General features: G+C 39.1%; 2 protein-coding genes across 3 annotated transcripts in view; both read left to right on the top strand.

Moving 5' to 3' along the window:
- FIG4 (FIG4 phosphoinositide 5-phosphatase) overlaps positions 1 to 23879 on the top strand; it is a 118281-nt gene extending 94402 nt beyond the window's left edge. For both annotated transcript variants that reach the window (XM_079149116.1, XM_079149117.1), the window contains one exon: positions 23521 to 23879. In XM_079149116.1, the coding sequence (XP_079005242.1) occupies positions 23521 to 23698 (178 nt within the window). In that variant the 3' untranslated portion in view covers positions 23699 to 23879. The remainder of the gene's footprint in view (positions 1 to 23520) is intronic.
- On the top strand, positions 18999 to 20018 carry LOC306666592 (inhibitor of growth protein 1-like). The gene has a single exon (XM_079148764.1). It carries the CDS (start codon positions 19222 to 19224, stop codon positions 19777 to 19779), a length of 558 nt encoding a protein of 185 aa, XP_079004890.1. The 5' UTR covers positions 18999 to 19221; the 3' UTR covers positions 19780 to 20018.
- Positions 23880 to 24278: the final 399 nt, after the last annotated feature.

The raw sequence follows: 24278 nt of genomic DNA, 5'->3' as shown, positions 1-24278 counted from the left end.
GGTGCTTTATCATTGAGGTGCATCCCCATCCCTTTTTTATTTTTTATTTTTATTTTATTTTATCTTGTTTTCTTTTGGTACTGAGGATTGAGCCCAGAGGTGCTTAATCACTGAGCCACATCCCCAGCCATGATTTGTATTTTATTTTTTTTTAGAGACCGGGGTCTCACTGAGTTGGTTTAAGTACCTCATTAAGTTGCTGAGGCTGCCTTTGAACTCCTGATGCTCCTGCCTCAGCCTCCTGAGCCTCCTGGATTATAGGCATGAGCCACCACACCTGGCCCTTTTTTATTTTATTCTGAGGCAGAGTCTCACTATGTTGTCAAGGCTGGCCTCAAACTTGGAATCTGTGCTTTGGGCTTCCAAGTCACGGGGATTATAGGCTTCTACCACCACCCCAGCAAGATAAAAAAGAATTACTGTGGTTTTAAAAAACATAATTTTATGCCATAAAACCATGTCTTACACTTTTTACATGAACAAGCAGGTCAGTCTTGAGAGAATAGATTTGAATATGTGATATGGGCATGTAAAGGGTATTACTCATTGGTTTTGCTTTATACAAGAACCACATTTATAATGGTTTAACCTTTGTTATTTTGTTAGTTTGCCAAATTATCATCAGTGTTATATATGGAAGGTGGGTGGAATGATTTGGGGCAGATGGGTGATTATGAGCTTGTGCTATGTCACCATCACTTCCTGGCAACCTTCCCTTTGCACAATGAAGATGAGCATCCAGGTATGATGTGTTTATAGCCTTGTTTTCACTAAGCAAATACTGGAAGTCTTTTCAATTCAGATAAATTTTAGCTAAAATACAAGGAAACACATTTTTACTTTACATTTAAATTTATACTATGCTATGTGTTCAGAACCCTGTGGAGTGTTCACACATGATTTTAAAAAATACAAACTCCACTGTCTAAATTATGTTTAAACTTCACTAGAAAGTCTTTTATTATTATGTAAGTAATTTTCCATGTTTGATATTTTAATATGATTACTCATTTTCTTTATGGTCTTGTGAAAAAAATTGAGGAGTAATACCATGGAAATCAATTACATAATGTTTTCATAATTAAAGGTTTGCTCATATTTTAGACATCCCTCTACCCTCCCTCCCATGTGGTAACAAAGTATTTAATAAATTGAGTCCCCTATGTGATGGGTTTTTATTCTGAGACTAACCTAAAAAGATTATGAGTTACTTGAGGGCAGGACTCATCCATCTTTATAATCCCAGTTCCTGATATCTGATAAATAGTAAGCATTAAGTAAAATATGGATAATGTTTGGCATGTTATAGTTGTATCTCTTTTAGGAATATTCAGTAATTAAGTGTGAGAGAGAAATTCCAGGATTAGCAAATTGAAGCAAATGGTAAATATTTGTAAGTTTTAATTTTACTGTGGCCTATTTTCAGTTTTAAATGTAGCAACTCAGATTTCTTGGCATTTTGTGATTTTCTCAATTGACAAACTATTGCTGTCTGTATTAGTTATCTTATACATTATGCTAGTAGAACAGGCTAAAATGGACCATGTTTTTTTCTGATTGTTTAATACCCTAATGCTACCAAACTGCAGAAGCTGTTGATGAGAGAATTCCATATGTAGCTAGCTCTTGAAATCCCCTGATCAGCATGCCTAGAACAGAACCATGATTTCCCGATTTGCATTTGCCTATAGTTTCCAAATACATGAAGCTCTAAAAATAATTGCTTAGTTTTTACATTTATCTTACTTTCATAATCATGATTTTTTTAAATGTAGTTTTATTTCACTTGTAAAGGGTAGAAATTTCTGTATTCTTAAAACTCTTCGCTCTCAAACCCACTTTCCATTACTTGAAAAATACTGTTTCTGAGATCCATTACTAAAGGGCCACAGTTTCTATTCTGTATGTGTGATGTCATCAAAATATAAATTAAATCCCAAGATGTCTGATTAAAATATATCCTGTTCTTATCCAAAAGAAGAAAGGGATTGAAACTATCTTGACTCTCTTAACTGTTTTGTTTTACTTTTTATGTTAGGAATTCATTACTTAATGTCAAAATAAAATCAATTAGTGACTTTTAAGGCATAGTACTTCAGAATAATGTATTCCTTCCTTAGAAGTAGAACTTCTTTAGGCTTATTTTAGAAGATAAATAGCTAAATTGGTAGCTCCTTTATCATGTGGTTTGAAAATAGAAAAGTAAATTAACTAAATAGAATTAATGTGCTCAAATACATTTACTTTTGATAAAAGAGTAGTACTAGGAAAAATGTTTAGCAGATAGAAAAGTAAAAAATGTCATTTTAGGTGTTTTCTTTGACAACTCTAAATAAAATTATATTTGAAATTTTTCCATTTATTCTTACATACTCTATTCTGTTCTTTGTTATTCCTATGGGTCCAAAGATTTTTTTAAATTTATTTGTTTTGAACAGTTTTAACAAAGAAGGTCTTAATTTAATGAGATAATTAAATTTAGTTTATTGTGTATTTTTTTGTTTCCTTATAGCCTTTAATTTTTGTCTTTACATCTGTAACCTTGGATGTGTTTCTCAATAGTCTCATAATAAGAAAATCAATTGGTTGTCTTCTTAATTCTTCACATACTTATTCTCCCCAAGACTCTCTGTAATGATTTCCAGAGATATAAAGAATCAGTCATGTTTGGAGAGGTGCAAGATGGCGTTCTTGGAATGTCCCAGGGAGGGGGGCATGAAATTTAAGAACTAGAAGATATTTAGAGATTATCAGGCTCAATCCTCTGATTAAGAAAGGAAGACCTGGAAAGGATCAATAACTCATTCAGAGTTGTATAACTTTTAAGTGATAAAGCTAAGACTCAAATTCATCTCTCTGAGACTCAAACCCTAAGTTCAATAATGTGATCTTCCGAGCCAGGCAGCTGGAATTTATTCAATCCTTATGCCTGCTGAGTGCAGCTAAAAGTAGGAGAGTGCCCACAGGAAGCTTAGATGGCAGTAAGTATCCATGCTAGCAAATGGCTAACACCTTGTCATCAAGGGAATAAAAAAAGATAGAAGGCACAAAGCAGTGGTCCTCCAAGTGTGATCTGCAGTCCTCTGGGGTTTCAGTGGTTTGTGACATCCAGGCGGTAGCACCAAATAGTGATCATTTTCTCCAGTTATACATATATTCACAGCAACTAAGAGAGAGGCATGGGGAGAGAGAGAGAGAGAGAAAGAGAGAGAGAGAGAGAGAGAGAGAGAGAGAGAGAGAGAGAGAGAGAGAGAGAGAGAGAGAGAGAAGGGAGAACTGCTTGGTATGTCTAAGGAAGTCTTTGATGAAGTAGTAAAAATTAAGTAACTCTTGAATGCATGTCATTTTAGTGTTACTTGTGACAAATGAGAAATACAGTATACATAAAGTACCTCTGTTGCCTATCAAGGTGCCAACCATTGTTGTCTTGAGGAAAATGACTTGTGCCATTATGAGCCAAATTCGCCACTTCTTTCACAGAACACCTATTGAAACAATGACTGACAGACAAACTGTGGTTCTTCAGACTTAGATATTTGGCAGACACTGTCAAAAATGAACAAAGCAAGCCCGTCATTTGAAGGAAAACAATTGACAGTGTTCGTTACCAATGACAGAGTTAGATCTTTCAAGTGAAAGTCAGAATTTTGAAAAACTTGGATCCATCACCAAGAGCAGTACTTACAGCCTTTTCTCATAGAATCAGGAGCAATTTTAACAAATGTGGGTTTTTTTTTTTTATATTATGTAATGAAACATTACCATTTGGAAGCTCTTCATAGCTCAGTGAGCCAATATTTTCCAAATGACCGATACATGCTGTTTAAAGACTGTATGGGTAAAGAAATCCATTGCAAGTGATAAGTAGACCGGTGAATTTTAAGATAACAGTGTATAAAAAGTTCATTGATATTGTTTAGTTCTATATTACAATTAACTTTTAAGAAATTTGTCAAATTTTTGTTCAAGTATCAAAGAGAACTATCCAAAATTATCTGAAAGGCAATTAAAATACTCCTTTCTTTTCCAACTACATATCTCTGTGAGGCCATTATTTTATTTATATACTTCAACCAAAACATCATATCTTAACGGATTTAGGAGAAATCAATCAGTTTGAGAAACCAGTTGTTGTCTCTTAAGCTAGATAGAAAAGACTTGCAAACATTTAAAACACTGCTTCTTTCGTCACTAAATTTTTCATTTAGAAAATATAATTTTCATTAAAATGTTTATGTTAACATTTATTGGGTTTGTTATTGTTATTTTTAATTAATACATCTTCTAAAATTTTGTTTTCATCTTTTATATGGTAAATATTAGTAGATATAACCCATATAAAGCAGAGCTTACTGGGGTGCTCAGTAATGTTTTTAAGAGCATAAAGGGGTCCTGAGACCTAACCAGTTTGAGAACTTATTGGCTTAAAATATATGACCATTTATGTCAATATGTAGCATTGAGGCAACTAAGGGCATCATTACACCTTTGCTCAGTATTTGCCAAAAGAATGATGTCCCTGACTAGTTGAAGAAATGTTTATTTATTTTCTATGTTTTGTCGTTGTTGTTTAAGGAATTGAGGAAGTAGCTGTTCTTTTTTAAAGTTTCTCTCAAAAAATGGTCTGAATCTTTTAGGGTGCTTTCAACTCCAGTTAACAGAACACCTAATTTCATAGGTTCAAATACTAAGATAATTTATTTTCTTCACTGAAAGATTGTGGATAAAACAGCCTCCAGAGTGGATTGATTCAAGAGCTTCATGTGATCTTGAGGTTCTTTTTAAGTCTCTGCTCTACCACCCTATCCCCAATGTAGCCTCGTTATGGGTTGGATCTGGAATGTCTCTCAAATACTTATGTGTTGAAAGCATGGTCCCCCGTGTGGCAAAGCTCAGAGGTGGGGCTTTTAGGCAATGATTGAATCATGGGGGCTCTGACCTCATCAGTGAACTAGTCCACTGATAACTGAATGGACGACTAGAAGGTGGGACCTAGTTGGAGGAAGTAGGTCACTGGGGCATCCCTGGATGAATCTGTCTTCCCCACTCCACCACTCTGTCCCTTTTCTCTCTCTTCTTCCCAGCTGCCATGTACTGCTGAGCACTTTTTTCTACCATGATATCTCTGCCGTGGAGTAGGCCAACCATGGACTGAATCCTTAGAAACCATGAACCAAAATATATCTTCCCTCCTCTAAATTGTTTTTGTCAGGTATTTTGGTCACAGTCACAAGAAGCTGACTAATTCAAGCTTCATCCTCAGATCAGTAGCAAGATGGCTGAATCAGTTCCAGGTCCCACAGCCAGCCACTGGGGCACTGGGGTACCCAGTACAGAAGGGAAATGCTTTCTCTGTCTCTTCTTTAGGAACAAAGAGTCTCAGACACTGCTCAGCAGACTTCTTGTGCCCCAATAGCCAGGATTGGTTTCCATGCCAGCCCCTAAGTGTGTTACTGCTGGATTATGAGTTACTGTAATTAGCTTAAAATAATCATTTGGAGTAGATGGATGTAAAGAAGTGAACCACAATGATTTAGTTATTAAGAAAAAAGTAATTCATGCTTGTCCAATCAATTAAAAATGAATTTGCACAGGTGACCATTAAGAGTGGCAGCAAGAAGCATTTGTGAAAAGAATTCTAAGCCTGAGAACAGGAGGCCTGGAATCTGGTCCCACATCTGGCACTGTGGAGATCAGTCTTTGCTTTGTCTAGGCCATGACTCCCTTGTCTGTAAACTGAGGGCTTGGACTAGAGTGCTAGTTCTATGATCCTCTAGTTTATTGGTTCATTTATTCACTTGCTCACCCCTTTGTTAAATAACATTTATCAAGTGCTTATTCTATGATTTAAATCACAGCAGAGGATACAATAGGCACCAAAATGTTGTCTGGTTAGCCACAACAGATATTCTTCCCCCTGCATTATAACACACAGTGAAAGCCCGAAGAGGGTAAGTAGTCTATGATTTTTGCTCATAGACTACTTGTGGAATAAGCTGTTTAATGCCCTCAACAAAGACCCTTTGCTGCAAAACTCATTAGTGAACAGTTTCATCATGAGAGCTTTTTCTCATCTTATTAAAATGTAAAATTTATTTGGAAACGAAAACATGGAGCCACAAATGTGTTCTGAAAAAGATAAGTCTTTGTCTCAGGAAAATGCTTGTGGGCCTGGCTGTCTGTGATTGTTCCAGTTCCCTCAGTATCAGAAAAGGCAGAGAAGCAGGCTGTTAAGAGAACAGGACAGCCATGAGAAATGAGACTGTGTTCCCTGGATATCCAAGGACACTCGTATATTGTAGTTCTCAGATAAGATGCTCAGAGTAGTTTAATTTTTTTAAAACCAAGCTCCTAAAATTTTGCAGACGTTTCTTACATGCAGTGTTGGTTAATTTTTCATGTCATGTGAAGAGTTGAGATAGCTGGGAGTATTTATCTCAGACAAGAGGATTAGAAGTCATGTGAGCATTCCCTCAAGTAACATTTGAATTGCTGTCAGGTAAAGCAGGGCTTTTTGAATTGCTTTTGGAATCAGTAAGTAGAACAGAAACAAAGATTCAGGGTTGCTGGAGAGAAAATCTTTCCAACAATTAGAGCTACCCATGATGACATGCAAACCTTCTGTCACTGAAAGTCATGAATTCTTCCATTACTGAGAACACTGAAGTGGAGGCAACAGAACCTTCCATAGCAATATTCTGAAGTTTCTTCATTTGGTCTGAGATTGGTGAGGTGATTTGGAGTGAAGGTCATTTCTAAGATTCTGTAATTGTCATTACCATAGACATGAGTCATCTAATAGCTGGGATCATGAACAGCTTAAACACAAAAGAGGCAATTCATTTATATACCAGATATTTACTAAGTATCAACTATGTGTTAGGTACTGTTCTAGACTCTGGGGATATAGTAAAGAACAAGACTGATGAAGTTCTTTAGGGCATTTCTGTTCTAGGGTAGGCAAACAGGCATTAAATTAATAAACATATAAGAGTTTCCTATTAGGATTAATGCCCAGAAGACCACAAACCAGGGAAATGGTGATTGGGACAGGTAAGGGTCAGGTGCTATTTTAGTTCAGATTTTGAGGGAAGTTCTCTGAGGAGTTAACATTTAATCTGAAATCTGAATGAAAAGGAAGAGTTTGCCATATCACTGGGTAAGAATATTTGAAACAGAGCAAACATATACAAAAGACCAGAACAAGCTTGGCACCCAGAAGACTGGGTAAGAGGCACCAAGGAAGGTGCAGTGGGATGGAGTAAGGAATAGGCAGGGACCAGATCCACAGGGCCTCTCCCAGAAGCTTAGCTGTGATTCTGAATCCATCCAGTGAGAAGCCACTGGAGGATTGTAAGTGAAGAGTGGCATAATCTGATTTACGTCTCTAACAGGTAACAATAGGTTCTTCCTGGAGGATGAATTGTAGGGGGCAAGGGATATAAGCAGAAGGGAAAGTAGGAAGAAACTCAAGAGGAGTATGGTTTCACACCAGCCAGGAGGAGAAAGTGTTTCTAGAAGGAAGGGGCGAGCAGCAGTGCTGAACATAGAAAAGTATTATTGGCTTAGGTAATAGGAAAGTTATTGATGACCTTGATGAATGAGTTTCAATGGGTGGTCACCTTGCAAACCCACCTGGGGTGAATTTAGCAAAAATGGGAAGAGAGTAAGGAGACATGAGGAGTAGAAAACATTCTTTCAAAAATGCTGCTAAAAGGGGTGCAGAGAAGTAGGTCTATATCTGAAGGGAAAAATGAAGTCAAGGGATCATTTCTAAGACAGGAGTTACTACAGGTTCTCAGAGTGCTCATGAAAGGAGTCTGCAGAGAGGCAGATGTTGGGGACACTGGACAAAGAATGAGTAATTGCAGAAGAGAAATCCTCAAAAGGGCACTAGGAATTATTTTGCATTTTTATTGAAAAGCCCGAATTTCATTATCTTTGGTGTTGATTAATTTGTTGGAATTTTCTTATATTAAATTGAACTATATTAAATTACCAATATTCATACATTTCTGACCTATAGAAAAGCAGAAGTTTCACAGAAATCTAATAGTTCAACTTAGACAATTTTTAATTTCTTTCATAGGTCTTTAAAATTTATGTCCCTTTTTAATTTGAAAATTAATCTCAAATTTTCTAGTGGTTACAATTATAGAATAGAGAATACTCCTTCCCTGCCCCAATCATTTAAATTGCAGACCTGATATCCTTTCTTTCCTAATACTTTAGTGGGTATTTCCTAAAAATAAGAATATCCTTCTACAACATCAAAATATAATCAGCAAGTTTTTGCCAGTTGTCCCAATAATGCCATTCATTACAAGAGAATCCAGTCCAGAATCTCATATTGAAACCCTTCCATGTTCTTCCTTTATTTCCATGACCTTGACATTTGAAAATGCAGGACAGTTATTATGTAAATAACCATAGTTTTGGTTTGTCATGATTATCTTCAAATTATGAATCAGGTTATGGTAGTGTGGTAGCCAGCCTTCCAATTCATATCCTTCCATTATTCATATCCTTACATAATCTCCTCTCATTTTGTACCAGGGTCAGTCTTATGATCAAGAGTGTGTTAGTCAGCTTGCTGTCATTATAACAAAATACCTGAGATAATTAGCTCATGAAGAGAAAAGGTTTAGTTCAGTTCACAGTTTTGGAGGTTCTAGTCCATGATCAATTGGCCTCACAACTTTGGATCTATGGTGAGGTAGCACATCATGGCAGAAGTGTTGTAGCAGAGCAGACCTGTTAACATCATGAGCCAGGGAGCAAAAAAGGAAGAGGAAGAGATGTGGGTCCCACAGTCCCCTTTGAGGGCACATTCGCAAATGATCAAAAGACTTTCCATATACCCTACCTCTTAAAAGTTTTACTAGCTATTGGTTAGGAACCCAAGCCTTTATTTACCACATGGGCCTTTCAGGAGTATTCAAGATTCAAACTATAGAAAAGAGCATACAGCAGAAGTGATTATGTAATAAAAGTGATTTGTTGGATCACTTTTCTGTGGGAGGCAAGCTTCCATGTTGGGAACAGCCCCACGGATAGGCTCATAAGGAACTGAAACATTTAGCTATCAGTGAGAAAGTGAGGATTGTCATCCTAGTGAGTGAGCTTGGAAATGGATTCCCCAGCCCTAGGTAAGCCTTAAGTTGTAGCTGTAACCAGCAGCTTGACTGCAACCTTGTGAGAGACCTTGAGTCAGAACCACCAAGCTAAGCCACCACTAGAGTCCTGAAATTGTAGTACAGTAAAGGTTCATCAGCCTAAAATACAGAAGGAATGCAGGCAGAAATATCACAGGAGTGATGGTAAGTTCTTTTCATTGCATCCAGTCAGATGACACACAAGTTCAGTCCCATTGCTGATGATATTTATTTTGATTTCTTGGTTAAAGTGTTGTCTTCAGAACTTTCTTTTAATTAATGAATATTTTACAAAAGATACCTTGAAACTATATAAATATCCTTTCTTCATCCAGCTTTCCATTTTTCATGTATTTTTCTCAATATGAAATCTGGAGTTACTATTTATTCAATGACGTTTAACCTGTTACAGTCATGATTTATTTTGATGCTCAAATTGTCCCTAATTTCACCAGAGTCCCTTCAGCGTGCTCCTGTGTCCTTTGGGTATGTCCTCATCATTCTTAGAGCACTTCCCTGATTTCTGGCACAAGATGTTTTAGGCTCATCATGTTCTTTGCCTGTCCTAGCCTTGAAATCAGTCATTTCTCCAAGGATCCCTGATTCTTTTTAGTGGAAAATTGTATTAAAGCCAGGATCTTGGCACTAGGTGTACCTATTCCCATTGCAGTCTCTGCTCCCAGGCCCACTCAAGGAGCATACACACATTGGCGTGTATGTGTGTGTGTGTGTGTGTGTGTGTGTGTGTGTATGTAATATATATGTATCTATTTTAGTTTTTCATTTTATTTTATTTTGGTACTGGGGATTTCTGAGCCACATCCCCAGCCCCTTTTATTTTTTATTTTGAAGCCAGGTCTCACTAAGTTGCTTAGGGCCTTGCTAAATTACTGAGACTGGCCTCAAACTTGTGATCCTCCTGCCTCAGCCTCCCAAGTTGCTTGAATTACAGGAGTGTACCACATATCTGGCATGTCTATTTTATGTATTCTAAAATATGAATATGTATTTAATATTTACTTATAAATAATATATACTTAAATCTCTAAGTTCATAATGATAGCTCAAATTGTAGGATATCCAGGGTTTATTCTATCCTTATTGCTTTTCATATTAGTAACCACCTTCTCCAGCAGTGAGGAATGTAGCTCCCATTACCTTTATATTTATTGATCTGATTAGCCTACCCATATGTAGCCAGTCTCCCATCACCCTGCCTCTACCCCTTTCCCCATGTGGTTACCCTCCATTCAGGGCTCTGACTCCCACTGTAGAGACAACATACTCAAGGATGCACCCCTCCCCTCGCTTGGGCTCTGCATGTTCACTCAAGGTGCCCCATTGCAGTGTGGATACTCTCTTCTTGCCATTTGAGCTCCATCACCCCCCAGGCTGTCACAAGCTGCCTCCCTGTGCAAATGTCCACCCAGCTAATGGCTTTGGGCTGGCTGTACAAGAGAGGAAAAGGAGGAGCAGCCCTTCATAATTTTATAGTAAGTTTCAGAGTGAAAGGGGCATTCTACTCTCCTGCAGATGAATTTTTGTTTGTTCTGTAATCATAGGTTACAAATTTGTGGTTATACTCAGATACATTGGGAAGCTGTAGAAATACAAATTTCAAAGCAAACAATGAAACAGGAGAAACCAAAGTGTCCCTAGTAAGTGGTCAAACAGTTGATTGGGTAGGGAGCATTTAGTTTTCATTCTGGACTTTGGGTTACTTTAAATTTTCTGTGTTTATAATTTTATTTATGTTAATGATATTAAAAGATTATGGGCCATGATTTTTTATAATATTCTATATCAAAAATACAACCAATATTATTATTTTTAAAAAAGGAATACAAAATACAGAATTCAAATCCTCATTGGTGGAGATTCTGATCCAATATGCCTGTGCTGAGGCCTGCTAATCTGTGCTTTATAACATTCTCCATCTGGATGTAATGATCGGCCAGGTTGGGAAACATGGCTCCATTGGACCCTTCCCAGAAATTTGCTTGGCAGCTGTCTGCATATCCAGTGGGCAGTGCATCCAGCACTCCTTACAGACTAAAAGTGACTCAGGGGAAGCATGATCAGTGTCTTTATGAAAGCTTGGGACAGCTAGGTGTTGCTTTGAAGACTCAGAATCTACTGATACCTTCTTCCAAAGGTATATTGATTTCTTCTGATTCCCTGATTCTTATCATTAGTGAAAGTAAAGGAAACCTCTGAAAAGATGCAGTTAAGTACACCTTGGAACTGTGAAGGTCAGCAAAAATGAGTGAAGTCTGAGAAACTGTCACTGCCAAAAGGAGCCTAAGGACACATGACTACTAATGTAATATATCCTGAATGGGGTCCCAGAACAGAAAAAGGGAGTTTGATAAAAATTATGTATTAGACTTTAGCTAATAGTAATGTATCAATATTAATCCATTCATTGCAACAGACATACAATGCTAATGGAAGATGTTAATCATACAGGAAATTGGGTGTGGGGCATGTAGGAATGCTGTACATAGTAATTCTATAAACCTAAAAGGGTTCTGAAATAAAAAGGTAATTAGAAAAAAGATGCAGATTGCAAAGCATGTAACAATGTGACTGAGAAACTCAATGGTGTAGTACTTTGTAAAGAATCAGGAAAAGGTGCAACTACCAGAATGGTTGTGAAAAATTAAGTAGGGTGTCATTATCTGCATGTTACAGACACAACTCACTGGTTTAAGTTTCCAGGGGGGACAGGCCACAGCTTCTGCTGTGTGAGGAAATGTGAGGACATAAGGGACACAGCTTCCAAAAGATCACTGTGTAAATGTCTCATAGATGACCTGTTGCCCCATGGGAAAATCTGGCTCTCCATACAGGCAGAGAGAAAGGATGACTCTGGCAGGAGCTATTGCATTCTTTGCCTTTTGCAAACAGCAATTGTGTGCTTCATGTGCCACCTGTCCTTCATTGGCAGAAATGCCCTCTCAGACCCAGTGCTGTGCAGTATAACCAGGCTCTGTTGCCTGTGGCTAAAAGCAAACCACTCTCTCATTAAACAGCAGGTGAGTGTTCAAGTTGGAGCCCACAAAACAATGCAGCCAGGTATCATTGGCTGCCAAAAATGCAGAAAACTGCATGTCTTTTTATACTGAGGTAGATAATATGTCCTACAAATGTGAGGGGAACCATCCACCTTAGTGGACCAAGCTTCCAGGAATGATTCCCCACATCATTACATCCTAAATTGGAAGCATTTACCTGTTTCAGGTCAGAAACTCATCATGCTTCATTTTTCTAAAACCAAAGGTTTTATTACAAACCACAAATGACATTTTTTCTGTATAGTTCTCAAGGAGAACATAAAAATATCATTTTTCCATTCCTAGATCAATAAAAAATATTAATGACCGTGGCTAAAACATAAAAAGTGCCACCAGGACTATCTTTTCTGTCCCCTTGGGGAATCACCTGGATCCTGGGTACCTGCTCCTCATTAAAATAAGGAGGTGGAGTTGGATGTGCTTTACACATTGGGACTGTGGTGGTCAGGGGTCGGTTGCAGAAAGATAATTCATTCTAGGTAGACAGAGAGTGATTTTTTTCTAAGATTTAGATAGCTTTCTGAATCATTTGAGGACTGAAGGAAATGACTGTGGACCAAGCTACCAGGAATGATTCCCAGGACCATTCAGCAAACCATCAGAGTAGCTGCCCCATCTACACTGGTGATCACAGCAGCTGCTGGCTCTAAAACCAGTCACATCAGATGTTCAAAAAGCCACCACTGCACTAGCCAACTCAACGCGTTGCTTTTGCCACAGTCTGCAAAACAGATACTTACATCCTACTTCTTTCCACATGACTCAGTTCCAAATCAAAGCATCAAGTGAGCACAAGCAGTTCATAGTCACATTTTGAACCTAAATTGTAAGGGAGTCTGGGTATTTCTCTTTGCTTTCCAGTTTCTACACAGTAGAAGGGGAGTTCAAGTGGATATTGGAGGAATCTGATCTGATATCCTATAGTCTGTCCCTCCAGCCACTTGGTTATTCCGCCTACTCTTCCTTTTTCAAAATTTGTTTTAATTAGTTATACGTGACAGTAGAATACACTATGATACATCATATATAAATGGAGTATAATTTATCATTTTTCTGGTTGTACATGATGTAGAATCCCACCAGTCGTGTAGTCACACGTGTACGTAGGGTACTGCCAACTCTTATTGTTATAGTACTTAAAAGTCCAAGATCTCTGGACACGTGCAGCTGTCTTCATTGAGGCTTCTTGTAACCTACTGGCCTATAAACTGAAAGACTGCCTATCTGCTCCCAGATCCACTGTGATAAAGGAAAATAAAAACTCTTGGGAAGGACGATAAGCGAGCTGCTGCGTCTGGACACCTGTGGTGAGCATCTGTCTCTGAGGAGAGCAAGGCCTGCAGGGGGAGACATGGAGGTCAAGATGGAAAAGAGCTGCAGTGAGGGCAGCCCTGGACAGGAGAGGCAGCGTGGCACTGCTTCCTAGCAGCAAGGGAAAGTGGGGTCATGCAGGCAACAGTACCTCAAACTTAGGGGTCAATTTGAGGAATGGGTGAGAAATATTCTTGTGAAAGTAGATGTGACTGGTGTGTTCTTAGAAGACAGCAGCACAATGTTAAAAGTCTCCCTGAATCTTCACACAGAAAGAGCACAACTAGGTAGCAAAACCCAAGACCCATAGACATCACTTACCTCAAAACTACATGACAAGGTGCCCCACAAATATCAAAATATAGGCAGGTGGTGGAGGTAAATACCAACAGCCATAGACCTGAGTGACACAGTGTTTGTTCAAGGGGAAGAAGCGAAGAGGGAACAGTGGGCACCTGATAGTCCCGAGAACAGAGGACCCTGGAACAAGTGCTCTGGAGAAGTCACTGCAGTGACTCTGAGCAGAGCAGCTGACACCATAAGGCATTTCACCCAACTTGATACCAGGTCATTGTGGTCCCAGGCTTGTTAGTGAGTTCTGAAAGGGGCTGGGGCCGTCTGGACCTCAGAAACTCTGGAAACCAAATAGCCAAAGCTTCCTTCCTGGACAAGGAGCCCAGCTAAAGAGAAATTTCTGAGAATATGGTTAAAATTGAGCAGAACGTTAATAAGAAAGTTGAAGGAAAGTGAAAGTCCAGATATAGTGGTGAAAGGGAACACAGGGGAAGTCTTAGCAAGCTGCCATGATTTCCAACACTTCACTCCAGTGACCTAAGGGGGAGTTCTGAGAATTTAGGAAAGTTGCCCTGAACTATATACCCCTTTCTAAGGATTCAGGAAAACTAATTTTGCAAAATAAGCAACAAAAAAGTATCCAGGGCCATTTCCATATAAAGTTATCAGAAGAACAGGAGAATACAAACAATAACATCCCTATAGTCAGCAAAAGCATCCCAGAAAGAAGTCAATGAGAGACCAAAAGTATAATATACTATTTCAGAATGAGCTAAAATACAAAATTTTAAAATTCAAAAAGGAATGAAAAAAGATATAAAGAGAGGAGAAAGTGTTAAATACAACAGGCAAAGAAGATCTAACATAGATAATAGGAGTCTTAACATAGCAAATGAAAACAAGGGGGCAGAAAAAATATTTAAAACAGTAGTAAAAAAATTCCTGGAATAAAAAGTTATTAAAATTATATATCGAAAGAACACTACATACCTGAGAATATTGACCCAGAATGATTAACACCACATGTAGTGTATGTTAACTGTACTTTAAAGGGAAAAAAATCCTTTAGACATCTGGACAAAAAGACCAAGTGATGTTTAAGGGAAGGAAAATTATTATCATAAGGCTTTTTGGATGCAACACTTTAGGCTAGAAAAGTATAGAGTAATATATTTCAGATTCTTAAGGAAAGAAAATGTGGGTGGGGGATATTATTTTCAAAGCATTTAAGTATAAAAGCAGAGACATTTTTGTTATCAATAAGTAAGAACTCAGGAGGTATTGCTTCCATGAACCCTCCTTGTGGAGTCTAGTGGAGAATGAGCTTTAGATAAGTAAAATTACTAGAGATATTGCTATGGTTTGTATAAATAACTCCCACAGGCCCATGTATTAAAGGCTAGGTCCCATTTCATGGCATTATTGTGAGTTGGTAGAACCTTTAGGAGGTAGGACCTAGAGCAAGGGGAGTTAGATCACTTGGGGCATGCCCATGAAGGACCCTGCCCCCATCTTCATTTCTTTGCTTCCTAGATGTCATGAGGTAAGCAGCTGCCTCCACCATGCACACCATGATGTACCTCCTTGCTGTGGGCCCAAAAGCAGGGAACAATTGATTATGGACTAAAATCTTCAAAACTGAATCAAAATAAACCTTTCCTCTCTTTATAAGTTGCATGTCTTAGGTATTTTAGAAAGCTAACAGAGATATTAACAAAATGTCCATCAAGAATAGTAAATTATAGTTGCCTGTAGAACTAAAATGAGAGTTTAAGGGGAGGGAGGGTGTGTTATGGCTATATGCTCAAACAATATGTAATCTAGTACAACTCTGAAAAAATTAGGAAAGCAATAGGGAGCATATGTACAAAATCTGTTTTCAGGAATCATATTGATAGTGGTAGTGTTAGTTATTTTGAAGCTGTTATATGTTTAATATGGGATAAAGCAAATAAATAAACATGGGTTATATTAGGACAGGATTGTAGCTCAGTGGTAGAGCACTTGCCCAGCACATGTGAACTCTGGGTTCAATCCCCAGTACCACAAATAGGAGTGGATGTACTAATTTTATCATTCTTTTTGTCTTTCACAAACAAGTTTCTCCTTGACATGGCTTTTATTTACACATGCATGCACACATACAGTGGCCCCCAAACAGAATTCCTAGTACCCACATTATGGTCTTAAAATACCAATTCCCCACCAATAGGAAGCAGAGCTCTGGCAGAGGTATCTGATTCCAGGACTGTGTTATGAAAGCACAAACTAAACCTGGAAGGTCTTGTCAATCCATATAAGAAAGCAATCAGAGATTACTAGGGTCTTATCAAAACGACTCAGGAGTAAACCTGAAGAGGCTCCCACTGGACAATTTGAATTTCAACAAAAAGAATAATTGGAGTGGAATGAAACTCATCAAATATGTTTAAAGTCCTAAATTTGTAATGATGATTTTTTTTTAATTCTGGTCACTTTAGAAGGACAATAGGGATTTCATTATTTGGAAAACTGTCAGAGGGAAAGAATCAAGCATATGATTCTTTGTATCATATGAACTTGTTCCACTGGGTAATCAGATGAGAGATTAAATACTTATTAACATATAATTAAAGGATTGAATAGTGATAAGTGCTGTATAGAGATAAATTATAATGGGCTTAGAAAGACAAAGGTACCCAGAATTTATGAGGAAAAAAATATAGCAGGAAAGACATTTTAGAACAGTGCTATCCAACAGAACTCTCTATGATGATGGAGATGTCCCACATGTGGCTATCTAGCATTTGACATGTGGCTAGTACTACTGAGAAACTATTTTTTAAAATGTTTAATTTTTATTAATTTAAAAATACATGTAAATAGCCACTTGTGGCTAATGACTACCATATTGGACAAGTATAGTCTAAGAGCTCTATTTCAGATTCAGATGTCTATATACTGGTACACAGAATTTGGGTAATATTCCTTGATTTTTTAATATGAAGAAACAAACACACTCACTGTATCATCTTGGTAGAATACAGTTAGTTTGAGACAGGGCTTCAGTGTGTGAATGCCTTGTTGGAAAGATACAATCTAACGAGAGAACTAAAAAGAAGCAGTGGACATCAACCAAGTAAATGTGAGAATGGCATCCACAAACTAAAGACTAAAACCACTGTGCAAAATTAAAGCAATAATAAAAGCTCAAAAAAGAGAAAAATTTCAGATAATGCCACACCACCAAAGCTTAGGTCACAGGGATACTATTTCCTAGCAAAATCAGCAGAAAGACAAAGTGGTACTATTAAGACATTTTCTAAGGTTTAGCACAACTAGGACCAAAGTATTTTAAGTGGAGCAAAAGTACTGTTTTGCTCTAATTATAGTTCTCTGTAACTATAGAGGAAATAGTGAGAGAAATGATCTAATGGTGACCATCATCTGCAAATGAACTAGTTTGTCAGGGTCAAAGCCTCCCATCGGGTCCTCTTCAGCTATAATATTCTCTGGATTCTGTGACTCACTTGTGACCAACAAACAAATCATTTAGTTTGTGAATATAACAACCTCGAGAGAAAAACTTGGTGTTTCAGCAGCCACAGAAAAGGATCACTGGGAAAGGAAATACATTCTGCAAAACATACATAAAATCCTTGAAATCACACAAATATCATCTAGTATTTCAGTCACCAACCATCAATCATCATGGCATTACCCAATTCTGAAAATACCTGTTTGACCAGTAAAATATGTTCTCATCAAACCAATGTATTTGATATGCAAGTTAGAAAAAAATCTCAATAGGAACTACAGAGGACTCAAACATTAATTCTGTACCCAAGTATTAGGTAGGGTTATTATCAGAAATGGTCATATTCTAACCAGCCAAGTGAATAATACTACATTTAAGAAACAGCTTAAAAGGGCACCTGTAAAGATTTTCTTTAAAAACATCTGGTGTGTCTAATGAATTTCTGCCTGAAGTGTTTCTCTTCTGTGAATGGAAAGTTCAGTTAAGGCCAAGTGTCGCCAGTGCTTGGTGTTTGAGGCAGTAGTATGTGTTAAGCAGCCCATAAATGAACTGGTAAGTATATTATTCTAAATAAGACTGGAACAGTCTTTAAAGGAAGGTACAGAGCTCTCCTTGAAGATGGAACTAGGTTTGAAAGATAAAAAGAAATGAGCCCGCAGTGTTGCAATTATACTATTTTATCTCCAAAAATATTGCTGGCATTTGAATGAGGGACAATAGGTCTTACCCTTTGGGGAGCTGTAAAAAGAGGCTTAAAAATACATTCCGTCTGTTTATGGCTAGGAGAGAAATGTGGATTTTTTAAGTTTAATTTTATTTTGTACTATGAAATTACAATAACAAGCCAGCTCTCTCCACTGGAATGAATAAAAAAAAGTAATCTCACCATATCCACATCATTTAATGCTTAAATACTGGTCTTTCCATACAGAAGCAGATGCCATCTAAGCTAATAAAAAGACTGTTTCATGGAGTGTTGGAAGTGTTATAGGGTTTACTTCCATCTCTTTCTAATACTCTCAGAGACAAGGCAGAGACCAGCAGCCCCTCGTGTGGGTCTTGGATGTCATTCGTTTCTTTCCCACCTTGGAAACGCATATGTCAGTGGGAAATCAAGTGTCTCCTCAATAGGAAGCACGTGGTAAATCTAATATTGCAACTCACATCTTTACAATTAAACATTTAAATTTGCCTTCCCAATGTGGGGTTAATGGTATTGTGTCTTATAAAAAGAAGGTTCTTGCTTAAAAACATTCAGTGCTGAAGTTTCCTGGCAGGTGGGCCTGGGGAAAAAGGCACACTCATACATTGCTGGTGGAGTTGCATATTGGTGCAGCCACTCTGGAAAGCAGTGTGGAGATTCCTTAGAAAACTTGGAATGGACCCACCATTTGACCCAGTTATCCAACTCCTCTGAAAGGCTTAAAATCAGCATACTACAGTAACACAGCCACATCAATGTTTATAACAGCTCAATTCACAATAGCTAGATTGTGGAGCCAACCTAGATGCCCTTCAACAGATGAATGGATAAAGAAACTGGTGTATATATACACAATGGAATATTATTCAGCCATAAAGAATAATAATAGGCTTCTTCCAGGCGAGGGGCAATGGTGGCTCCCGGCTCGCAGGCAGCGGGTCTGGCCGCCCGCCCAGTCCCTGTGGCCCGCGCTGCCGCTCTGCTGAGTCGAGGGTGCGGCTGCGCTTGACCTGGAGTCAAATCCTGAAGGAATTGGATGAATATTATGAGAAGTTTAAACGAGAGACAGATGGTGCCCAAAAACACCGAGTGTTACACTGCATCCAGAGAGCCCTGATTCGGAGCCAGGAGCTGGGCGATGAGAAGATTCAGATCGTGAGTCAGATGGTGGAGCTGGTGGAGAACCGGAGCAGACAAGTGGACAGTCACGTGGAACTCTTCGAGGCTCATCAGGAGATCAGCGACACCACTGGCAACAGCGGCAAAGCTGGCCAAGAGAACTCAAAGAATGAGACGATCACACAGGCAGAAAAGCCCAATAACAAGCGCTCCCGGCGGCAGCGCAACAATGAGAACCGCGAGAACGCGTCTAATAATCACGACCATGATGACATCACCTCAGGAACACCCAAGGAGAAGAAAGCAAAGACCTCGAAGAAGAAAAAACGCTCCAAGGCCAAAGCAGAGAGGGAAGCATCCCCTGCAGACCTTCCCATCGACCCAAACGAGCCCACGTACTGTCTGTGCAATCAGGTCTCCTATGGAGAAATGATAGGTTGCGACAATGACGAGTGCCCCATCAAGTGGTTCCACTTCTCGTGTGTGGGACTCAATCATAAACCAAAGGGCAAGTGGTACTGTCCCAAGTATCGGGGGGAAAATGAGAAAACGATGGACAAAGCATTGGAGAAGTCCAAAAAAGAGAGAGCCTATAACAGGTAGTTTGTGGACATTCACTAGTAGTGAGGAGAACAGAATCAGCCAGTGTGTTTATTACATTGCCGCCTGTGCTGAGGTGTGAGGATGGTCAAATGTATATTTTCAAGGAATGTTAGAAAAGGCGCGTCCCCTTCATGGGGATGGCAGTGAGTCTCCTGGCCTTTTGTTTTCACTGGTACACATGTGGAAGAAGACAGTGGTCTGTGGATCAACGTTTTAGGAACTACAAATATAGGTTTGAATTAAACACACACACACACACACAAAAGAATAATAATATTATGGCATTTGCAGATAAATGAATGGAATTGGAGAATATCATGCTAAGTGAAATAAGCCAATCCCAAAAAACCAAAGGCCAAATGTTTTCTCTGATATGTGGATGATAATACATATCAGGGGGAGGGGGTAAGGGAAGAATGGAGGAACATTGGATTGTATAGGGGGAATTGAGGGATTGGTGTGGGGGGAAGGAAAGATAATGGAATGAGACAAACATTACCCCATGTACATGTATGATTATAAAAATGATGTGACTCTACATTGTGTATAACCATAGAAATGAAAAGTTATACCCCATTTGTGTACAATGAATCTAAAAAATAAAATTAAATTAAAAATTTAAAAAAAAAAAAAAAAAAAAAGGTTCAGTGCTGCTGTATTGACTGCAGTAAAAGCTCCTTTAGCATTTGACATAGCTTGTCCATACAACCGGCGGTGGCAGTGGTTTTCTTCGACCAGAGGCTCTCAAGCTTTAGCGAGTGTCAGAATCAGTTGGAAGGCTGGGCCTCACCCTCAGTGACTGACTCCAGAGGTCTGGAATGGGAGCTGAGAATTTATACTTCTGATAGGTTTCCTGGTGATGCTGATGTAGCTGGTGCGGGGACCACACTTTGGGAACCACTGTTTTAAGAGGATGAGGAGCCCATTGTGACTAGCTTCATGATGAAAGAGAGATTTCTTTGTGAACCCATTTCTTCCTGCCCCTTTTCCCAATTATACCAATAATATTGGGAATGTCTTCAGCTTCTTTCTGACCCAAATCCAGTAGTAAACATTTTAACATTACAATTCTATTTTTAATATAGACTTTGCATCTAGAAGAATAAAAAGGATCAAAGGAATAGTTGGTGCATTTTCTGACTCCCTGCATAGAACCATAGTGAGGTGGTATTGCAAACCTAAACCCACCTGCCACTCAGTCTGAAGTCACTTAAGGCTAGTGTTTCACACTACATAGTTACAGTGTTTGGCATTGTTTCTCATTACTCCACCTGACTCTGAAGCAATTTACAAGGAGTAGGATGAGGGCTCCTGAGGGACTTACTGATAAGAAACCCAGGGCACTGGGTGGAAGTGGCTGGTTCTCATGGTCCTCTTTATGGTTGTCTTAGCACTACGCCATTGGCAGTTACTGGGCCCTGGCGCTGTTACCTCCTGCTGCCTGCCCAGGTGTGCATTCAGCTGAGGCCTCTGGGGCAGTAGCTTTGAAAGATAAAGTAACAACTTGGGGACTTAGCAATCTATCTTTCTCAGCCAAACATTCTGGATGTTTAGTGGGATTCCTGCCTGAAGCATCTTAGTCAACGTACATGTTGTTCTGTGCAAAGTTCTGGCTTCAAAGACAAAACAGAGGCCATTGGTTCCATTTTATAAATAGACTTTAAGCCTCTCATCTGTAAAATGGAGGGCATAATCCTTGTGCTTCCTGCTTCCAAAGTGGATGTGAAATTTAAGTAATATATGCAAAAGAGCTTTGAGGAGGGGCAGGTGCTGGACAGGTGTAGACATGTGGTTCAGGAGGAATCGCTATGATTGCTATTTTGATGATAATCTCTGAAAATGCTAATGGAGCCACCTTTCTAAAGGGTCTGGTTAAAATGGTTTGGCCCCAAATACTATCAACCATTAAAGAATTTTGTGTCTCACCTTGAATTATGCAAATGACTGTGGAGTTGCTGTTTTTCTGAGGGAAAATTGAGAAGAAGTGTTTGTATATTAATTATCCCAACCACTCACCATTACCATGTGTCAACCCCAGATGCTAGAAGAGCTGTTTCTTATGCATTTTGAAGAAAAGCCCTGCTAGGCCGACACATTGAAATTCAGATATCTCAGGCTTCTTTCACCTTTGGTCCTTATTTATTTTTATCTTTTGAACTTTAAGTAAATCACTTTACCCTTTGGTTTTCACTTGCTTAAATAAGGATGCATTCTAAGATTTTGTGAAATTATTAGCGTGCTTTAAAAATGGAAGTACACATATTTCCTAAACTACATACCAAATTTGAGTTGAAGTATGTTATCCTGAGGCAAAAACAATTGAGGTTGGCTTCTAGAAAGACTATTCCATCTCCAGTTTTATTTTATTTCATTGTGAATTAATGGGATGGTTAACTCTACCATTTTTTGTCTTACTTTGTACGTCCAATAAAATGTTAACATGCCAGGTACAGACCCGCTGGCTGTAGGGTCCAGTTCTGCTCTGACTAAGGGAATTTCCCCTAACTCCAGAGATCCAAGCTGACCAAACAGTTGCATCCAATATGCCTTTGGATTCCTCTGATAAAATGCTGAAGAGCAAGGCTAAGGTCCCAGCCCAGCAGAAATAGACTCTCCAGGTTTTTCTGTCTGTGTGTTGTCTTTGGTGTCCTGGTGCGGAGAACCATCCCACCCTCTACTCACACCATATTGCATCTGACTTGTTAAATGGCTCATCCCTCGAGGGCCTGCACCCAGCTAAGAATGTGATAACTAGTGGGTACTGTGGTAAGACAGGATGTGCCAGACACCAACCTGCATCTTGACCAGACCTTTCTAGAGAGCGTGCCTTCCCCAGGGAATGTATGGAAGTTTCGGGCATTATGGTAGTCTGGGTGCTTTCCAAATTATCCCCAAAAGGAAGGAAGCTTCCTGTAACAGAGCTGTAGTTCCTCACCCAAAAGTCTGAGGCCACATAAGTTACAGAATTAAGAATTAGATAGCACAGGAATATGGTACCTGCACCTCATGATAACATCCCAGGGTTATCTGAGGCCATGTCTATAATATAAAACACACCAATATTCACGTGAAGTGGGGGGAGTGTTGTTAGTTCAGATTAGGGTGTGACACCTGTGAGTTTTCAGTAGAGTCAGGCTTTGTGGCAAAGCAACTGGGTTGTTAAAACTTTAAGGATTTCAGAATTGCAAATAAGAAATCAAACACTTGTAATTGTTAACAGTAGTTCATGTTTATTGAAATTTGTGGTATGTCAGGCACTACGCTAAGTGAGCACTTTACTGATGTTATTCAACAACCCTGGGAGGCAGAAATTATTTATTAGTAACCCCCACTCTACTGATCCTTACTCATTTATCCTTCAAAAGCCCATCGTGTGTTGTGTGCCTACCATGTGCCAAGGACAAAGAGCAAAATGTAGGTACAGCCCCACCTAAAGTTGCTCCCAGTCCCGTGGCAGCTAGATGGGTATAAGACATTGGCCTGCACTGGGCTGGGAGCAGAGAACCCTGCCCTCCCTGTGCATCAGGGAAGGCGTCCAGGCAGGCGCGGGTCCAGCACATCTTCCCGGCAGAGGAGGAAGCCAGCCACCAGGGAACATAGAGGTCATTCCTGCAGGCTCGGCTCCTTAATAGGAAGCCCACTGTTCAAGGTCAGCATTTCTCAAATGCCTTTGAGGCCATCCTCCCCACGATCCTTCATTTTGCTTTCTCTAATGCAACCATCTTCTTTCTTCTATTACAGAACACCCATTTCAGCTTTCTCACAGGACAACATCTATGAAGTTCAGCCTCCAAGAGTAGACCGAAAGTCTGCAGAGATCTTCCAGGCCCACATCCAGGCCAGTCAAGGCATCATGCAGCCCCTAGGAAAAGAGGACACTTCCATGTACCGAGAGTACATCCGAAACCGCTACCTGTGAGGAGAGCGCAGGCCACGTGGTGGTCCTGCGGGGGACCCAGAAAGTTTCATTTGCTTAGGTTACCTGTGTTCTCTCATTGTATAAAAGTAAGTTCCCAGAACTCTTTTTGCATCTGAAGTTTTTCCCTCTTTTTGCCCCATACAAATTACAAACATAATAAGGAAATGACCAAATAAGTTGCTATTGTTGCCTTTGCTTTATTTTAGAAATAGTTTGTTTTGTGGTCACTATAATACCACAGAATCCTATTATGAAATTTACAGGTATTTTGTGAGTACCTACTATGCAGGCACCATGGCAAGGTCTAGGAATAGCACAGTAAACAAAATAAGGCAAAAAATTCGTCTCTTGGGAGGAATGAAAACAAAGTATTTTTAATATCACTTTTAAATTTATTCTGATGGTTTTTTTTTTTAATGGTAACCTTGTACTTTGATACAAACTTTGGTTACCCTGAAAGCCTTGTTCTTAGGAAGTGAACACAAAATACTTATGGGTAAAGGGATTGAATGTCAGCAAAGTGCTTTCCAGTGGTTCAGGGGAAAAGAATATATGATAAAGCAAGTGGAGGAAAATAATA

The sequence above is a fragment of the Sciurus vulgaris genome (genome assembly GCF_902686455.1).
Source record: "Sciurus vulgaris genome assembly, chromosome: 7".
Taxonomy (NCBI): domain Eukaryota; kingdom Metazoa; phylum Chordata; class Mammalia; order Rodentia; family Sciuridae; genus Sciurus; species Sciurus vulgaris.
This window is presented reverse-complemented; position numbering and strand designations above follow the sequence as displayed.